General features: G+C 40.8%; 1 protein-coding gene across 1 annotated transcript in view; it reads left to right on the top strand.

Moving 5' to 3' along the window:
- Positions 1-15,805, top strand: part of DSCAM (DS cell adhesion molecule) — a 439,258-nt gene that overhangs the window by 341,139 nt on the left and 82,314 nt on the right. Inside the window, exons 15-18 of the mRNA XM_088051091.1 lie at positions 2,829-2,996; positions 6,594-6,664; positions 13,558-13,798; positions 15,414-15,560. Coding sequence (XP_087907217.1) covers positions 2,829-2,996; positions 6,594-6,664; positions 13,558-13,798; positions 15,414-15,560 — 627 coding nt within the window. The remainder of the gene's footprint in view (positions 1-2,828; positions 2,997-6,593; positions 6,665-13,557; positions 13,799-15,413; positions 15,561-15,805) is intronic.

The following is a 15,805-nucleotide window of genomic DNA, read 5'->3' as shown; positions in this document are numbered from 1 at the left end:
CAAAGCTCCCCCTTCCCCAGCCCCGCACACACCCAGCCCTGGGCCTGGAAGATGCAACAATTATTTCTTGGGCATAAAGCAGAGGCTTCTGGAACGGACTCTCAGCATAAACCACTCCAAGACAACGGCAAAGAAGAAAAAGACAATGAAGATGAAGACGATGAAGAAGACAATGAAAATGAAGACGACAAAGAAGACAAAGAATGAAGAAAATTAAGATGACGAAGCAGATGAAGGCGAAGACAATGAAGATGAAGACTAAGAAGACAGAGAAGATGAAGAAGAATAATTTTAAAATACGTATAAGAAGAGTAATAAGAATTTTAAAATAGAAGAAGGATATAAGGATAAGAATTTAAAAATACATAGAAGTAATAGGAGTAAGAAGAATTTGGAAAGACATGGAAGAAACAGAGAAGAATAGTTAGAATAGCGAAAAAGAGTAGTTAGAACAAGGAGAATAAAAAAAATACTTTAAAAAATGAAAAATTTAATTAAGAAGTAAAACCAGCAAATTTATTTTTATTACGTATTGTATATTTATATTACAGTCTATGATATAAAAACATGAATATACAACAAGTTGCAATTATTGTACATTATAATTTCCCAGAAAATAACTGAAGAAAGACAGAACTGTTCCAATTACTGATGAATTTGTGTATTTTCTAATAAAGTTTGTAAGACACAAGAAAAGAGTCTCCAGATTTCATGTCCTGTCTCTCAGAGGTCCCCATGTATTTTGACGCTGGGTGCCAGTGAGTCCCCTGTGAGCAGGGTCTGCTGAGCCCCAGCGGCAGCGGGAGAGTTCCCGGCTGGGCCGGCAGGGCAGGGCTGGCCCTGCTCTGTGCAGGCAAATGAAAGGCTCCCATTGAGGCCGGCTGAGAGAGAAGTGTGCTGGGAAGCCTTTGCAGCAGGGCTGGAGAGAGAAGTGTGCTGGGAAGCCTTTGCAGCAGGACTGGAGAGAGAAGTGTGCTGGGAAGCCTTTGCAGCAGGGCTGGAGAGAGAAGTGTGCTGGGAAGCCTTTGCAGCAGGGCTGGAGAGAGAAGTGTGCTGGGAAGCCTTTGCAGCAGGACTGGGCAGCCGAGCCAGCCGAGCCAGCCCAGCCCCGCTCTCCCGCTGCCCATGGCCGGGGAGCCGGGCTGGGTTAGGAAGGCAGCGCGAGTTTGGCGTGGCCGAGAAGCAGCGGCTGCTCCTTCCCAGCCTTGCTGTGGCTTTAAAGGTGCTGCAAAGGCTCTTCTCACCATCCTCACTTGTGTTTTTCACACTAAACCTCCACCAGAAGGACCTTGCAGCTGACCCCGTGGCTAAAGCTGTGCACCCTCTACTCCCCTGTCCCTGCCCAGAGCCTGCTCAGCAGAAAGCAGCTGTGGAGTCACTTCTGGAGTCCGTACAACTTCTACACTGACAGGACGGCTGGGGTTAGCAGGGGCCTTAAAGCTCATGTAGTTCCAGCTGATTATCTCCTTCTCTGTGTCTCCCTCTCTCTGACACGTTTCCTCTTTCTTTCTCTCTCCATACCTCACACTTCTTGTGCAATCAAATCCATGCTGTTGAATAAAATCCCTCTGTTGATGTCCTATGGTCTCATTTGCCTCTTAATCAGGGCAAAGGCATCTCTCCCTCATCACATTGTGACACATGGGCAAGGACACCTTCCACTATCCCAGGTGACTCCAGCCCCAGTGTCCAACCTGGCCTGGGACGCTTCCAGGATGGGGCAGCCACAGCTTCTCTGGGCACCCTGTGCCAGAGCTTCCCCTCCCTCACAGAGAAGAATCACTTCCTGAAGAAAAACCTCTCAGAGCTCTGTCCCTGGAGCCAGGCTGGGTGTGTTCCTCACTGGTCCTGCCTGCCTTGAGCAGCCTTGTGCAAGGCGTTGCTCCAGCTGAGGCAGCTCTGTGCTGCTCCTGACAGATCCCTGCTGGAGCAGCTGCTCAGGGCTTTGGTGCCCCCAAAGACCCCAAATGAGTTCACAGGTGACGCTGGCCCAGCCCCGCAGCCCTGGGGCTGTGCTGCTCCTGCTGGGCAGCCCCTCAGGGCTCCGTGCTCAGCAGCCATGCATGGAGCCTGCTCTTGGCACCTCCAGCCTCAGGGCTGCTCCAGGGCAGGAGGTTTCTGCAGGATTAATTTTTACTTCTTCTGGGGTAACTTTCACAGAATTACAGAATCGCTGAGGCTGGAAAAGCCCTCCCAGTCCATGGAGTCCTTGTCAGAGGCCTTCCTTGGACACGTCCAGGGATGGGGACTCCAAACCTCTTTGGGCAGCCCCTTCCAATGCTTAACCATCCTTTCCATGAAAAGCTGTGTCCTCTTATCCTGTCACTTGTTGGCCAGGAAAACAGACCAGTCCCCACCTGTCTGCACCCTCCTGTCAGGGAGCTGTGGAGAGCAATGAGGTCTCCCCTAAAACATTCTGTTTATTAACTCCCTTCCCTCCCTTTCTTTTTGAGCACAGCCAACTTTCTCACTGAGTGAAGATCCCTTTGGGGCAGCAACTCCCATTTTTGTGCAGTTGTTCCAATGTCTCAATGGTAAAAAAATAACAAAAGCTGGGGAATCTTTGCTGCTCTCACCATCTCCTCAAAGAGTAGCTATTTCTGTGGATTTGCTGATGACCCCAGAGCTAAGATATCATTGTTCTCAGCAGCACCTTTGGAGCAGTCAGGAGTGCTGTCAAGCAAGGGATCACTGGATTTGCTTGGAGCAAAATGTGTTTTCTGGATTAACACAGCGACAGCATGAAACAGTGTAACTTCTTGCTTGTATTATCCACATGAACACCACCATTTATTTGTCTGTTTCTACTGATATTTCTTATCAAACAGACTCTTGGGATTCTGTCCAGAGAACCAGAGACGTTTCCCCTCAGCTAAACCAAGCCACCATCATTGACCTGCACCCGTCCTCCACCTACAACATCCGCATGTACGCCAAGAACCGCATCGGCAAAAGCGAGGCCAGCAACGAACTCACCATCACCACTGATGAAGCAGGTATGCCCTGGCTTTGAAACCTCTACATTTTCTGGGAATTATCTCTCTTTGACGACAGGAATTGTTGCATGAAATGTTGTTTATGTGGCTGCAGCTGTATCAAAAGGAATACTGAGTTATTCCCATAGAACATTGTGACTTTTGCAACTTCATTGTGCAGGGCTGTAATTAAAGCTGTTCAGTGGCATCTAGTGGTCAAAGAAGACATTGTGCTCCAAATTTTCAGTTTCAGATCTTGGAATAACACACCTGTATCTACAGTGAGGCTACTCAATCAGCAATATCCTGTTTTTAGCAGTGGTGCTTACCCTGTGGGTATCGTGGCTTTCCTTACATGTTTATATACTAGTGTAGGTAAATAATTTAAATTTCTCCCTTTTGAGATTAACTCTTCATTTGAATATTCCCTCACTCAACCCAACTTTCATTTGATTATTCCCTCTCTCAACCCACCCACCATTTCTTTTTCTGGCCTCTGTTTGTCTCTTGGCTTTCACTTGTTAATGTCGTCCCCCTTATCTTTGTTTTGTTGTACTACAGAATCACAGAATCATTTAAGTGGGACAAGACCTCCAAGATCATCAAGTCTGACCTTTATTTTTACCTTTAACCTTTTATTCTTCTGCATCAGCCCCAGGAGTACTGTGTGGGCATTTTCCCTCTAGTGGCTGGAGCCATTCTCATGTACATGGAATTTCTGCCTTTCTTTACCTTATGATAAGTCAGCACTGCTTCCTTCCTGGGAGTTTAGAGACAAGAGCATGGTGACAGTGTCCTGGCAGTGAAAACTCCCCTTCTCTTTCAAGATTCATGTCAGTCTTGGATTTGAACACCCAGAGACTGATTTTTAGTTCAGCTCCTTTGAACAACTGTGTAATTCCTGCTTATTTTCTCTGGGAATTTCTTACAATGAAAACACATTCCTTGTCAGGACAACATGGTTTTCGTTCTGAGGGACTTTCTGAGTAGGAACAGGACACAAGGGCTCACAGTGGAAAGCAGAATAAGCTGGAGACAATGTAAGCTGCATTTCTTTTATCATCATTCCAACAGAAGAAAAGCGTGCAGTGAACAGATTTAAGAGTGAATAGTTTGTTTGAAAAATACTTATTTTTTAATCAGAAATTTTCTCTTCCTTTATGCAAAGAAAATGTGAAATCACTACTGAAAACAGACTATGCATTCTTTCAGCCAGAGTCATCTATAACCCAAAAATGCCCATCCTTCCTTGTGCAAAATAGAGAGCTGGGTCTTGGATCAGCTCTCTCATGCTCCCTTATTCACCCATGCTTGGAATGTTTTTTACTTGCCAAGTTTTTCCTGACTGGTAATTACGTTGTCAGGATCAGCAGCTGCCCTTGGAATAAAAAAAACAGCTTCCCCATGAGCAGGGTGGAACGTTAACATCACATTTTATGCAGTTCTTTGTAACCAGGTTTCAGAATAAATGATCCTTTTGTTGCTGTCTTTTGAGGAGCTGTTTGTTGGTAGAAAAAGACCAGCAGTGTGGAACTGTATTCAAAAGTCACTGATCTACCTAGGGAAGGACTGGGAGAGAGGAGGTCAGGCTTAGGCAGTTTGTGATGTTTTTCTCCTGGGTTTTTATTTCAGGGGATGCACAAAGTATAGGAATATAATTTTTTTGATCACTGTTTACTTCTGTTCTCTCCTTTTACAGCAGGCAGTAGAGAACAGCATGGGTGCAGGGGCTGAGAGAGAAGGTAATGAGCAGGGAGCAAAATGAAGGTCCAAGAAACACAAGATAAAAACCAAGCAACTTGGAAAGGGGGGGGGGAAGGCACAGATTCTGTGTTACATATTGCAAAGAAATATCTCTATTATAAAGAAACGTGTAAAAGGTCTCTGTGGCAAAAAGATAGGTAAGGATGGAATGATTTCAAAGCTTGCAGACCATATCCTTCTTTCCATACAACCCCAATTAGCTCATGTGTTGGAAAATAGATGCCAGTACACACTTTCACTAATGCCTGTCAGAAAAAAAGAAGCATTATGGCCATTGCTAATACTGAAATCAATAGAGGAAATGGGGATTATCTGGGTTTTCTTTATGTCCTTGCCACAAACTCTGTATGACATTAAGTATGTAAAACAAATGACTTCTTATTTAACATCTCCATATGGTGTGTTGGGAGCACCTAAGTATTCAGGTCTGTGAAAAAAAATAGGTTTTTTTGAGGAAAAGTCAGGAGTTTTAGGGGCATATTTTAAACCCCATTTTTAGGATCAAATGCTTTGCTCAAATTCCTTTGCTACATTATAATGTACCCCGGAGAAGTGGCATTCATTTTTGTCAACAGGGGGACAGAATCAAGGTCAGGCTTCAAAAAAATCATAGAGATCTCATTTTTGCCAGTGGGCTGTATCCTCTTCTCCTTCCTTTGTATTAATGCAAGGAGAATGGAAATAAAGTTCTTTCAAGCTTTGGAAATTTCCCGTATGAAGGACAGTCAGGAATGGCAGAGAATAGGGCATTTTAATAACTTAAACATATTGTAGGCTGTATTCTGTGTCTCTGCTTTCATCAGTTAAAGCAAAATGTTCTGGTTCCTTTCACCACAGCTGTCATTTATTGCTGCTCCACCTCTAACAGCCCCATCTCACCCTTTTTATTGCTTTCCTTCCTTTGTCCTGCTATTAAACCTAATTTAATACCTTTTACCGAGGCCGTATTCTGCATCAAGGGAACCCTCTGCAGCAGCTCAAGATGGCTCCATCCCTCTCCTCAGATCTTCCCTTTGCACTGATTTACCTCGCTGAGCAAGCAATTTACTGCACATCTCTCTGTTCAATCCCAGCTGATCCTGATCTACTTTGTAGCTGCCCAGCTGATGAGGAGCTTCCTTTTTTTTTTTCATTCACATTTAAAGCCTCCTGCACACCTTTGGCACCGTGTTGATGGTCCATGAAACTTTCCCTGGCTCAGGCAGGAGCTGAAAGAAGGTTTTCCCATCTACCAGTTATTTTCTGTCTGATTTCCAGGCTGGAGCTCTTACTGGGGAGGGGATGAGTGTAAAGTGTGCAGGATTTTGTGTAAAATAGCTGATATTGGACTGAATGTGCTCAGTTTCCAGTGAACAAAGGGGATCCCACTGGAAAACTTGCAACAGGTTGAAAGCTGGATTGGGAGCTCCTGGCTCACTTGCTTTAAATGGGTTCTGCTGCGTTTCTGTCTGGATTAGGAGCTTCTGGCTCACCTACTTTAAATGAACTCTGCTGCTTTTCTATCAGCAACAGGGAACTCCTGAGAATTCCTCTTGCACTATCTCCAGATATGCAGAAACAGCACTGTGAGAGCATCTCTAGCCAAGAAAACCACTAGCATCCATTTTATTGTATTCATTAGATTTACCAGCTTGGTATTGTTTGGCACATGTTGTATTTTGCTGTTGGCCAGAGATGACACCTGAATGCAGAAGACTCCTGGCCCTGCTTTTATTTGGTGAAGCTTTCCATGTGACACTGACTCCAGCCTCTGTGGTTGATTACTGAGGTGTAAAGGTGGTGACATTTTATGTGAAATGCAGAATTCCCTGGGCTATGAGGGCCAGTTTTGATGCATTTTCCTTCTCTTTCCAGCCCCTGATGGTCCACCTCAGGATGTGCAGCTTGAGCCTATATCTTCACAGAGCATCAGAGTCACCTGGAAGGTAAATACTCACACATCCATGGACAAGATAGGCTCTGTCAGTATTTGGATGCTTTCAGGGGACTGTTATAACAACTGTGCCATGGTTATTTTATTTAGGAGTGACATTGCAGATGTCTTTGCCAACAAATTTTAAAATATTTGCTGTTTAAGGGAGCATCCTGCAAAGAAAGCCTTCCATTGGAGAGTAAAGTAGCAGCTGCTTGCATTTCCTCCCTTTTTCTGATTTCAGATATAAGGCCACATGTTTAGGAAATGAACACTCATAAAATTTCACCATGGTTCTTCTCAAAACTTCCCCAGAAACCATTGGAACCAATGGGATCTTTTTCCTGTTGCAATAGACTTTGGGACAGATTTTTGCTGCAAAGAGAGAGCATTATGAGTGTCTCAGTATAGGCCATGAGGACTGATAAAGAGTAATTATTATAAAAATATCACCAGCTGGTATAATTTAAAAATCTGGCATGTCATGTGACTCAATTTTTCTAGATTTTTCCCAGTATTTTTACAATGACAGAAAGTTTTAAATACCTTGGTATGATACTAGAGGTACTTAAACCATATTTTAAATGGTTTAAAGTGATGTATACTGCTTGTATATTGTGTTGATAATTCCATATATTTACAATTCTGAAATATGGAATATTAAGAGCCAAAGTGGTATAATAATGATTAATTTCTATATAATTACTCCTGCAAATGTGAGTGACGTGGCTTTTGTCCTATTATATGGATTATTCAGAAAGACAGGAGCAGTGAGGTTCTACTTATTAACTAAAAAAATATGGGTGATTGGTTATTTATTACATAATAATGAATATATTGTAGGTTTAAGCCAGTTCCTTAAAAGGTAGGTTCAGAACCTCTTCTGCACAGGTCACAAAAAATACAACGCTGATTCTTGGATCTTGTCCGCATCTTAAATTGATATAAGTCTTGCTTTTCATCAAATGGTTTCCAAAACAAAAAGCTGTGTGGTCACAGAATTACCTGGAGTGAAACACAACAATGTACTTAGAGAAGGCATGGATTTAAATCCAACACAGTCAGTAGAGCAATGGAAGTAGTTTTTGAAGCCATGCAAGAGTGTACAGTTGTTCTCAACAACTGAAGTAAATTCTTAATAGTTTTTTTCTTTTTTTAAACCACTTAAGAACTGTGACTATCTGATCAAGTCAACTATAATCTTCAAGCTTTTATACCCAAACTTATTTTTATGGATTTATGGGTGGGCAGATCGAAAGGCTTTGTTTGCTTTTTCAGAAAGTTCACTTTGGGGGATTGTCATGGTGTAGCTTTACCTTTAAGACAGCTTAGAAAGAGGGGAAGTTAGAGCTGCAGGTGGCTGGTGGGAGTTTTTCCTCCTGACCAATTATCAGTCATTTCCAAGAATTGACAGCAGATCTGACCATTAAAAAGTGAATTCAACTTGTAAACACCCCCTTAAGAAGTACAGACAGAGTTCTCTTGCTCTCTTTGGTTTCCGGCTTTTGACAAGGTAACAAGGTCTGTCCTGGCCTCCTTCCCCCCCTCCAGGCCGACAAGGCCGCAGGGACGGGGGGAGAGAAGCAGAGTCGGTCAGCCGAGCTTGGTTTTCAGTTTCTGCTGCAGGACTGAAACTTGACACTAAGAACCCTTGCAGCTTTCTAAAGCTTTTAATTCTTTTACTACTTGGATAAATGAACATATTACTCGTTTTTCTCAGAAAAGACAGAGAACGAGAGAGACAATCAACATGCAAAAAACATCATAGAGCCACTAAAAACAGAGAAAGAGTTAAGTTTAAATAAGAAGGAGAGAATAAGGAGATGCATACAGCTGAAATATTTTTTGTAAAAGCTATGGAGATGGGTAATAGTAGTTTAAAAGACTCCTTTAATTCATGACTAGAGTATGGGAGGAATAAAGTATTCAAAGTGTGGACTTCTTAAAAAAAGAAAGAGAGTAATTGTGATACTGTGAGTTGCTGGAGATGGATAGAGTGAAGATTTTTTGAAGCCTTGAAGAGCAAAGCAAAAGCTGTTTTCCAGGATGGCTCACAGAGACAGATGAAGAAAACTTCTGCCTTTGAGTAACTCATCCTTAAAATAGTATCCCTAGACTCATTTGACCCATGCACACCTCGGAATAATGTGGGATGGGAGGAGTGAACTCTAAAAACTCCATAGATCAGCAAAAAGAGACTTCTGTTTCTCTACAAAGAATGAAAGAAAGACTCTAGCAAAAATCGAGACTGTTTTTGACCACCAAAGTTCTAAAGTTTTTTTGGTTTTTTTTTGTCTCTATGTTATCATGTGTACAAAAGAATAGTTAAGTGGTGAGAGATAAAAGAGTTTTCTGGAAGTTTATTCTAGTGTTCTTATTCTTGTAGTTTGTTAATAAACTGTTTCTATTCCTTTTAAGTTTTAAGCCTGTTTTGCTCTTGTTCAAATCCATATCTCACAAAAAGAAATAGTAATTTTTTAGTTACTGGTTTTAAACCACAACAGGGATGTTTTTAAAAGCAGCTAGAGGAGATGGGCACCACTGCCTCATTACTGGAGTTTATATCTGCTGTTTGTGAAGTTTTGCCATTAAATTTTATAGATGTAGATGTGAACAGGCAGCTGCAGGACAAACAGAATTCCCATGCCTACATTTCAATAACTGCCTAAAATATAGTTCAATTTGTATTTCGAGGACACTTCAAGTACAGCTGAGCGTGTCCTGGCCTCTGGGTGTTGTCTGATATTGAAGGATATAAAATGAAGGTTGTGTTTTCAGGATCATGTTTGGAATTCGACTGGAGAATTCTTGTCAAGCAAAGTTCAGTATCTAATATAACAAGACATTCACAGAAATGAGTTTTATATTGAATACATACTTCATTTCCCTGGTTCATGAGCTGAAGGGAGAGATGGATTTTCACCATTTGGAATGAGCTTAAGGTGAAGTCACTGGGCAGGGTTAGAGCTTGTGTAGTCCTCCCTTTACTGGAAGAGTTATTTCCTGAATTACAATTTGTAAGCTTTAAACAAAAGATTAAACAAATCTTCTCTTCCCTATTAAGAAGTCCCAAACCAGGAGTGAGCCACTTACTTCCCTTGATTTCTTGCAGTTTTCTCCAGGTTAGAGCAGTTTTGGTTCATTACTAAAAAAGGAATTTTAAGATGGTCCCACTGACATAATCCAGTTTTGGTTCCATGCTGAATCCTAACTTTGGGGTAGATTCCTATGATGATGTGCAGAATCATTGAGTGTTTAATAAAATGTAATTAAGAATAAAGAAATACCCCATGAGATCAATCCTACGTTGTCATGGAAGCCAAAAAACAAGAAAAGAACCTGACTTTGGTAATTTTAATTTTGGAGGCATGTGGAGCTTTAGCCATGAAAGGCTATGATGACATTGAACAAACAGGATTGTGGTGAAAACCATGGTTATATTTAAAGCTGGCAACCTTTATTAAAATACAGTGTCAATAACAGCAAAAGGAGAAGGGAATAACACATTGAATATCTTTCATCTTGTATTAAATCTTATTTCTGCAGCTTGCTTTGGTTGTAAATCTTCATTTAAAGTTTTGTCTGAGCCCACTCTTAGAAAATCCCAGTTAAGCAAAGTTGTACTGGTCTGTGATTTGTTTAATCCAGTATCTGTGTGTCCACGTAGGACATTTGGTTTCAGACTGAGCTGTTAAATAAAAATCACTACATTTTGGTAGTTTAAACCAGTGCAGACATAGTGGGAATTAAATTGGAATTTTCATTTAGAGAAAAGCATGAAAATATTCTCTTTTTTTGTGTAGTACTTTTATATTAGGTAAGTGAAGCCATTAAATTTAGACATGGGGAATATTCCTTTTCATATTTATTCCTATTTACACACACAAAACTGTAGAATGTCATACTTTACAAAAGTCATTGATACCTTGTTTTACAAATATCGAATGTTGTGAGAAAAGCAGGTCATGGACTGAAACTTACTTTTTCATAATGTTCTGTGGCTACTGACAAGGTTTACAATATTTTTCCCCAAGAACACTAAGTTGTTTCACTCAATTTTCTACCAAAAATGTGTCTATACACCAGAAGAAATATTTATCAAATGAGTTGTGTGCAAAAAGTCAACTCAAAATGCAATATTCAGGTCATAGTAACAAGGAATGTAGGAATTGTTGTGAAGAAGAATATTCCAATGTTTTGTCCTGAAGTGACTTGTTTTATATTGTTTCAAAAGTGGGGGAAGTAAAATGTTAATATTTTATATAAAGAAAGAAATCCTTTAACTTAAAACAATTATGAAGAACTTCACAAAAATTTCAAAGTTTGTCATTTTATTCCAATTCAAAGTGAAAAAGTATAATTGTAGGATTCCCAGTGAAGAGTCTGTTGTGGCTGCTTTGTTCAAGCTGTCTGGAAGTCAATTTGTCGTCAATCAAGATGATTAAAGGGAAGGAGCAGCTCTGCTGGCAGGAAAGGCTGGCCCAGCTGCCATTGTTCAGCCTGGCCAGGAGAAGCTTTGGGCTGAGCTCAGGGTGGCCTTGCAGGGCCTGAAGGAGCCCCAGGAAAGCTGGAGAGAGACAATTGCCAAGGGCTGCAGGGCCAGGAGCCAGGGAATGGCTTCCCAATACCAGAGGGCAGGGCTGGTGTCACAGTGAGGGTGGCTGTGACAAATCTTTGGGTCTCCTGACTTCAGGTGAATACAGCGTGAAATAAGAAAAAAGGAGCAGGAACAACGGTGTGCCCAAAAAGAAAATTATTTTACTGAGAAATAAAAATAGGAACTAAGCCCAGAAACCAAACACAGCATAGGGACAAGCTCCAAAGAGCAGAAATAAGGGAGTAGTAAAAATATATAATCTTGGGTGTGGAACTTGCTAGAAACAATACCACATATGGAACACAAGTAACCAAAGGGGTGTAGAACTTGGATTAATTAACATAACAGCTCCAAAAGGCTCTTGGGAGGCGATTTCGGGTTTATCCTGATTTCTGAATGTTTCCCAGGGCTTGAAGGTAAGGCTTGGTGTGCCAAGGATGTAGTCTGACAGATCCTGTGGTATAGTCAAGCTGGCTGTGGCTGGCTGCTTCTGGAAGTGTCCAAGGCCAGGCTGGATGTTTGGGCTTGGGGCAGCCTGGGACAGTGGAAAGGGTTCCTCCCACACCAGGGGATGGAACTGGATGAGCTTTATGGTCCCTTCTAACCCAAGCCTTTTGGTCAATATATCTGAACTCTAACAAACAGCAAAAATCTGACCTTAGTTTCTGTCCAGCTTAAAAGTTCCTCCTTCTGCAAACATTCAAAGATCAGAAAGCCATGGAATTGTCCAGAATAGGTAAAACACTTACAAAGGGCTTTGATAATAAAATTACCTATATGTTTCTAAAGCAATTGCGGAGTTTTTGACCAAAAAATCAAGAGAAATATTCAAACAGGAAACAATTATACTCTTAGATTCCCAAGACACAATCCTTATCCCGGCTGTGTGACTTACAAGGATCTCAAGATCTGAATCTGCTAATTCGATCAGCTACATCTGATCAAAGTAATACAATGGGAATTGAAATTATATCAGCACTTCAAGTTCTGGGTCCATTTCTCAGGCAAGAGGGAGAAAAAAACCATCTGAAGGGATTATTCAATCAATCAGTTGCATACAGTGACACACATTTTAAATTTGAGAGGCTTTTGCAGAGGAATGGTTTTGATGGTAGTGAATGAAAGACAAATCTCACCCTGGTTATATTACCTCCAGTGGACTATAAACTCCCCAAATCAGGCAGGTCCTGTCACAGAAATGAGTGTTTTTCTTGAGAATCTGTAACTCAGGAGATTTCATGGGATATAGAAGCAACAGAAGTTGCTGCCTCTGCCAGTCCAACCCATTGCTGATAAATTGCGTCACAAAAACCCTTTTTTTGTGGGGCACTGGAACAGATGAGCTTGTGGGCATCTGTTGGGAGTTTGAAAGAGGTTTGGAGGATTGGAAAGAGGTTTTTGCTCCTGGATTATAAACTGTGTCCTAAAACACACTAATTGCGCCTTGTATAGATAGAAAATCAGGCAGGAACATTATCATATATGGAAATTAGTCCAATACTATTTAAATAGAATTTTTATAGGTATTGCTGTCAATAACAGGCTTTTTCCCTGAGCTGAAAATCTCTGCTTTGCACTAGATCACATTTTATATTGCAGAGCACACAAATGATTTCCACTAGTCAGGAGCAGGGAATCTTGCACTGTGACTGAGAAATGTGGCACATAATTATGGCCAACCATTTTGTTCTGTCCCTATCCCAGAATCCCAGATATATTGTAGCTATTCAGTATGCAAATCCCTGCTTTCCAAATTGCTGTTGCCTTCAGCACTTACTATCTAATCATCTTTCTACACTACACACAGGATGAACAGAAGCATATTTCAAAGCACAGCATAAAATTTTCCTAATGCACGGGAGTGAATAAACTCCTGTGGCTGCCTTGCACTGATCAATAAATGCCTTCCTAAAGGTTCAGTGAATGGTGGGGGCTCCTGGCAAAAATAATTAGTAGTGAATGGTGGAATGCAAATATACCCTTACCTACTCAGCTTGGATTGATTCACCTGAAAAGAGAACAGAACATAAATTCAAATTCATGGTTGTCGCATTATTGGATTTCTCTGTGCATGAACCATTTAAAGGTCTTTCAGCACAAATTTGAAAAAAACACACTTAAAATTTATATGATTGAAAAAAGTTGCTGTTTCATGTGCAGGAAGTATTTTTAATTGTTTCCTAGAAAAAGACTTGCATTCAATAGGAAAAAACCAGAAGTTAAACTTGGTTTTTTTTCAAAAATTGTAAGGGGAACAACTTGACTTCAGATGTGTGCACTTAATGTGTAATTTCTCATTTTCTGTTTAGGCTCCAAAGAAGCATTTGCAGAATGGAATTATCCGTGGGTACCAGATCGGTTATCGGGAGTACAGCGCGGGGGGAAATTTCCAGTTCAACATCATCAGCATCGACACCACCGGCGACAGCGAGGTTTATACACTGAATAACCTGAAAAAATTCACCCAGTATGGCATGGTGGTACAGGCCTGTAACCGGGCTGGGATCGGACCTTCTTCTCAGGAAATCATCACCACAACTCTTGAGGATGGTGGGCAAACAGCTCTCATGGGACATATCATTAATGTTATCATTATTTGATGTCTTTATATCTTGTTGCATGCCTTGTTTGATTAGTGATGATTAAAGTAGGGATGATAAAATACCAGGTGTAAAAGAAGAGCCTGCTCAATGAGCTTGCCTGATTTTCGTTGCAAGAGTGAATTTATTTTACCAGGTAAATAAAAATGACCCTACTAATGTGATGTATCCTGCTGTGAATGATATTGACTGAGACCAAAACTTCCATTAAGAAGCCAAATGCTCTGGTGTTCACATATTTTTAACTTTTGTGGTCTCATCGTTGCTCCAGAGTGATCTCATTGTAGTTTTGAGAAGTGAAACCCTGGAAGGTGAAGCATTATTGCATTTTCTGTTGGATTTCTACTGTTTTCAAATGAATCTACTGTTTAACCAGAGCTCTTGTACTGCACTGTTTTGTCAGTCTTAAGAGAGATGTGTGCTTTTTCAAGGATATCCAGTGACAGAAAAATCATTGCTATTTCAGGCAAAATTCACCCTGTCTAATCCAAGGAACAATATAGATTTTTTTTTTTAATTTTTTTTTTTTCAAACTGCATACAAAGTACTTCTCAGACAATGAGAGGGAGTCCTCTAGTGGAGAAAGAGAATGATACCATATCCAAAAAAATGAGTTCAGTATTTCAGAGGAGTATAACAGCAAATAATAATCCCAAAGGCCATGCAAGTCAGATTTTCAGCTCCTGTAAATCAACATCAGTGTCCTGAAACCAATGGCAGCTTGGAATCTGACTTTTACATGGACAAAATGGAATATCACACATGTAAAATCCTCAAGAGACAGATTTTGAGGCAGGCTATTCGTGAAAGACTGACAGCTTTTTTTTTTACTCTAAATGTTTCTAGGCCTAGCTTGCTGCAAGACCTCAAAAGGCAGTGTTCTCACACAGGCATTTATCTTATATTATAATAAATTGGATTTTTTTTTCCTTCAGAATCCAGCATGCTTACTTTTCTTGGAAATTTTTTTTGGTTGTCACTCAATTTTGGGTCCCTCTAAGAATTAAAGATGCCAAGAGCTTTAAAAAGCAATGCCAGTTACTAATATTTCTGTATTGCTTTGACAAGAGATGCCCAACAGAAAATGCCTTAGATTTATTTTTTCACAGTTTTTTAAACATCAGGGAAAATATATTATGATCATTTTTTCCTATGTTTTTTAAAGATGTGCCCAATTTTTTTGTGCCTCCATCAAATTTAAAGGATCATTAGAGTTGTCCAGAAAGATGCAAATTTGGCTGCAAACTTTAACAAATATATTTAAATTGCTTACAGAATGTTCTGCACATTTCAGTGTCAGAACACACTTCTATTTCAAAAGAAGGCACAGAAAGCCTATTAAAAGACAAGTCAGCAAGTAGGGAAACAGTACATCAAAAGTCATTCCAGGGAAAATAGCTGCACTTGCAGAAACATGTGGATTGAAGCAAGAATAAAGGATTTGCGTTGTTAAAATGTGTAATGGTAATTAAATATTGTGTGGTGAGATAGAGGGGAAAATAAAGGGTTGCTAAAAGATGAAATATTGTTTTCATTGTGTTAAAATGGTGACTATCTTATTCCAGTGCCCAGTTGCCCTCCAGGGAATGTGCAAGCCACTGCCACGTCCCCAGAAACCATCTCCATCTCCTGGTCAACGCTGGCAAAGGAAACCCTGAACGGGATCCTGCAGGGATTCAGGGTTATCTACTGGGCCAACCTCTTGGATGGAGGTGAGAGACACCAATCTATCCACCATCAAAAAGCTCTATATGGCCTTCATGTCATTTTCTCTGTGATGTGAAAACATTTTGCTCTCTTTTCTTTGTGGTTAAGAGAAAACTTTGTCTACCTGTGAGGGAGCAATTTTTCCTAGAGCTTGAATAGAGCAGCAAAGCTGCCTGGAGGAACCTCAGGGAAAGCTCCCACCATGGGTTTGAAACACTCCACAGGCCTCCCGTGGTACCCAACATGACCT

The sequence above is a fragment of the Pseudopodoces humilis genome, chromosome 2, assembly GCF_049639895.1.
Source record: "Pseudopodoces humilis isolate 2021_Gansu_Grassland_sample_001 chromosome 2, ASM4963989v1, whole genome shotgun sequence".
In the NCBI taxonomy this organism is placed as follows: Eukaryota; Metazoa; Chordata; class Aves; order Passeriformes; family Paridae; genus Pseudopodoces; species Pseudopodoces humilis.
This window is presented reverse-complemented; position numbering and strand designations above follow the sequence as displayed.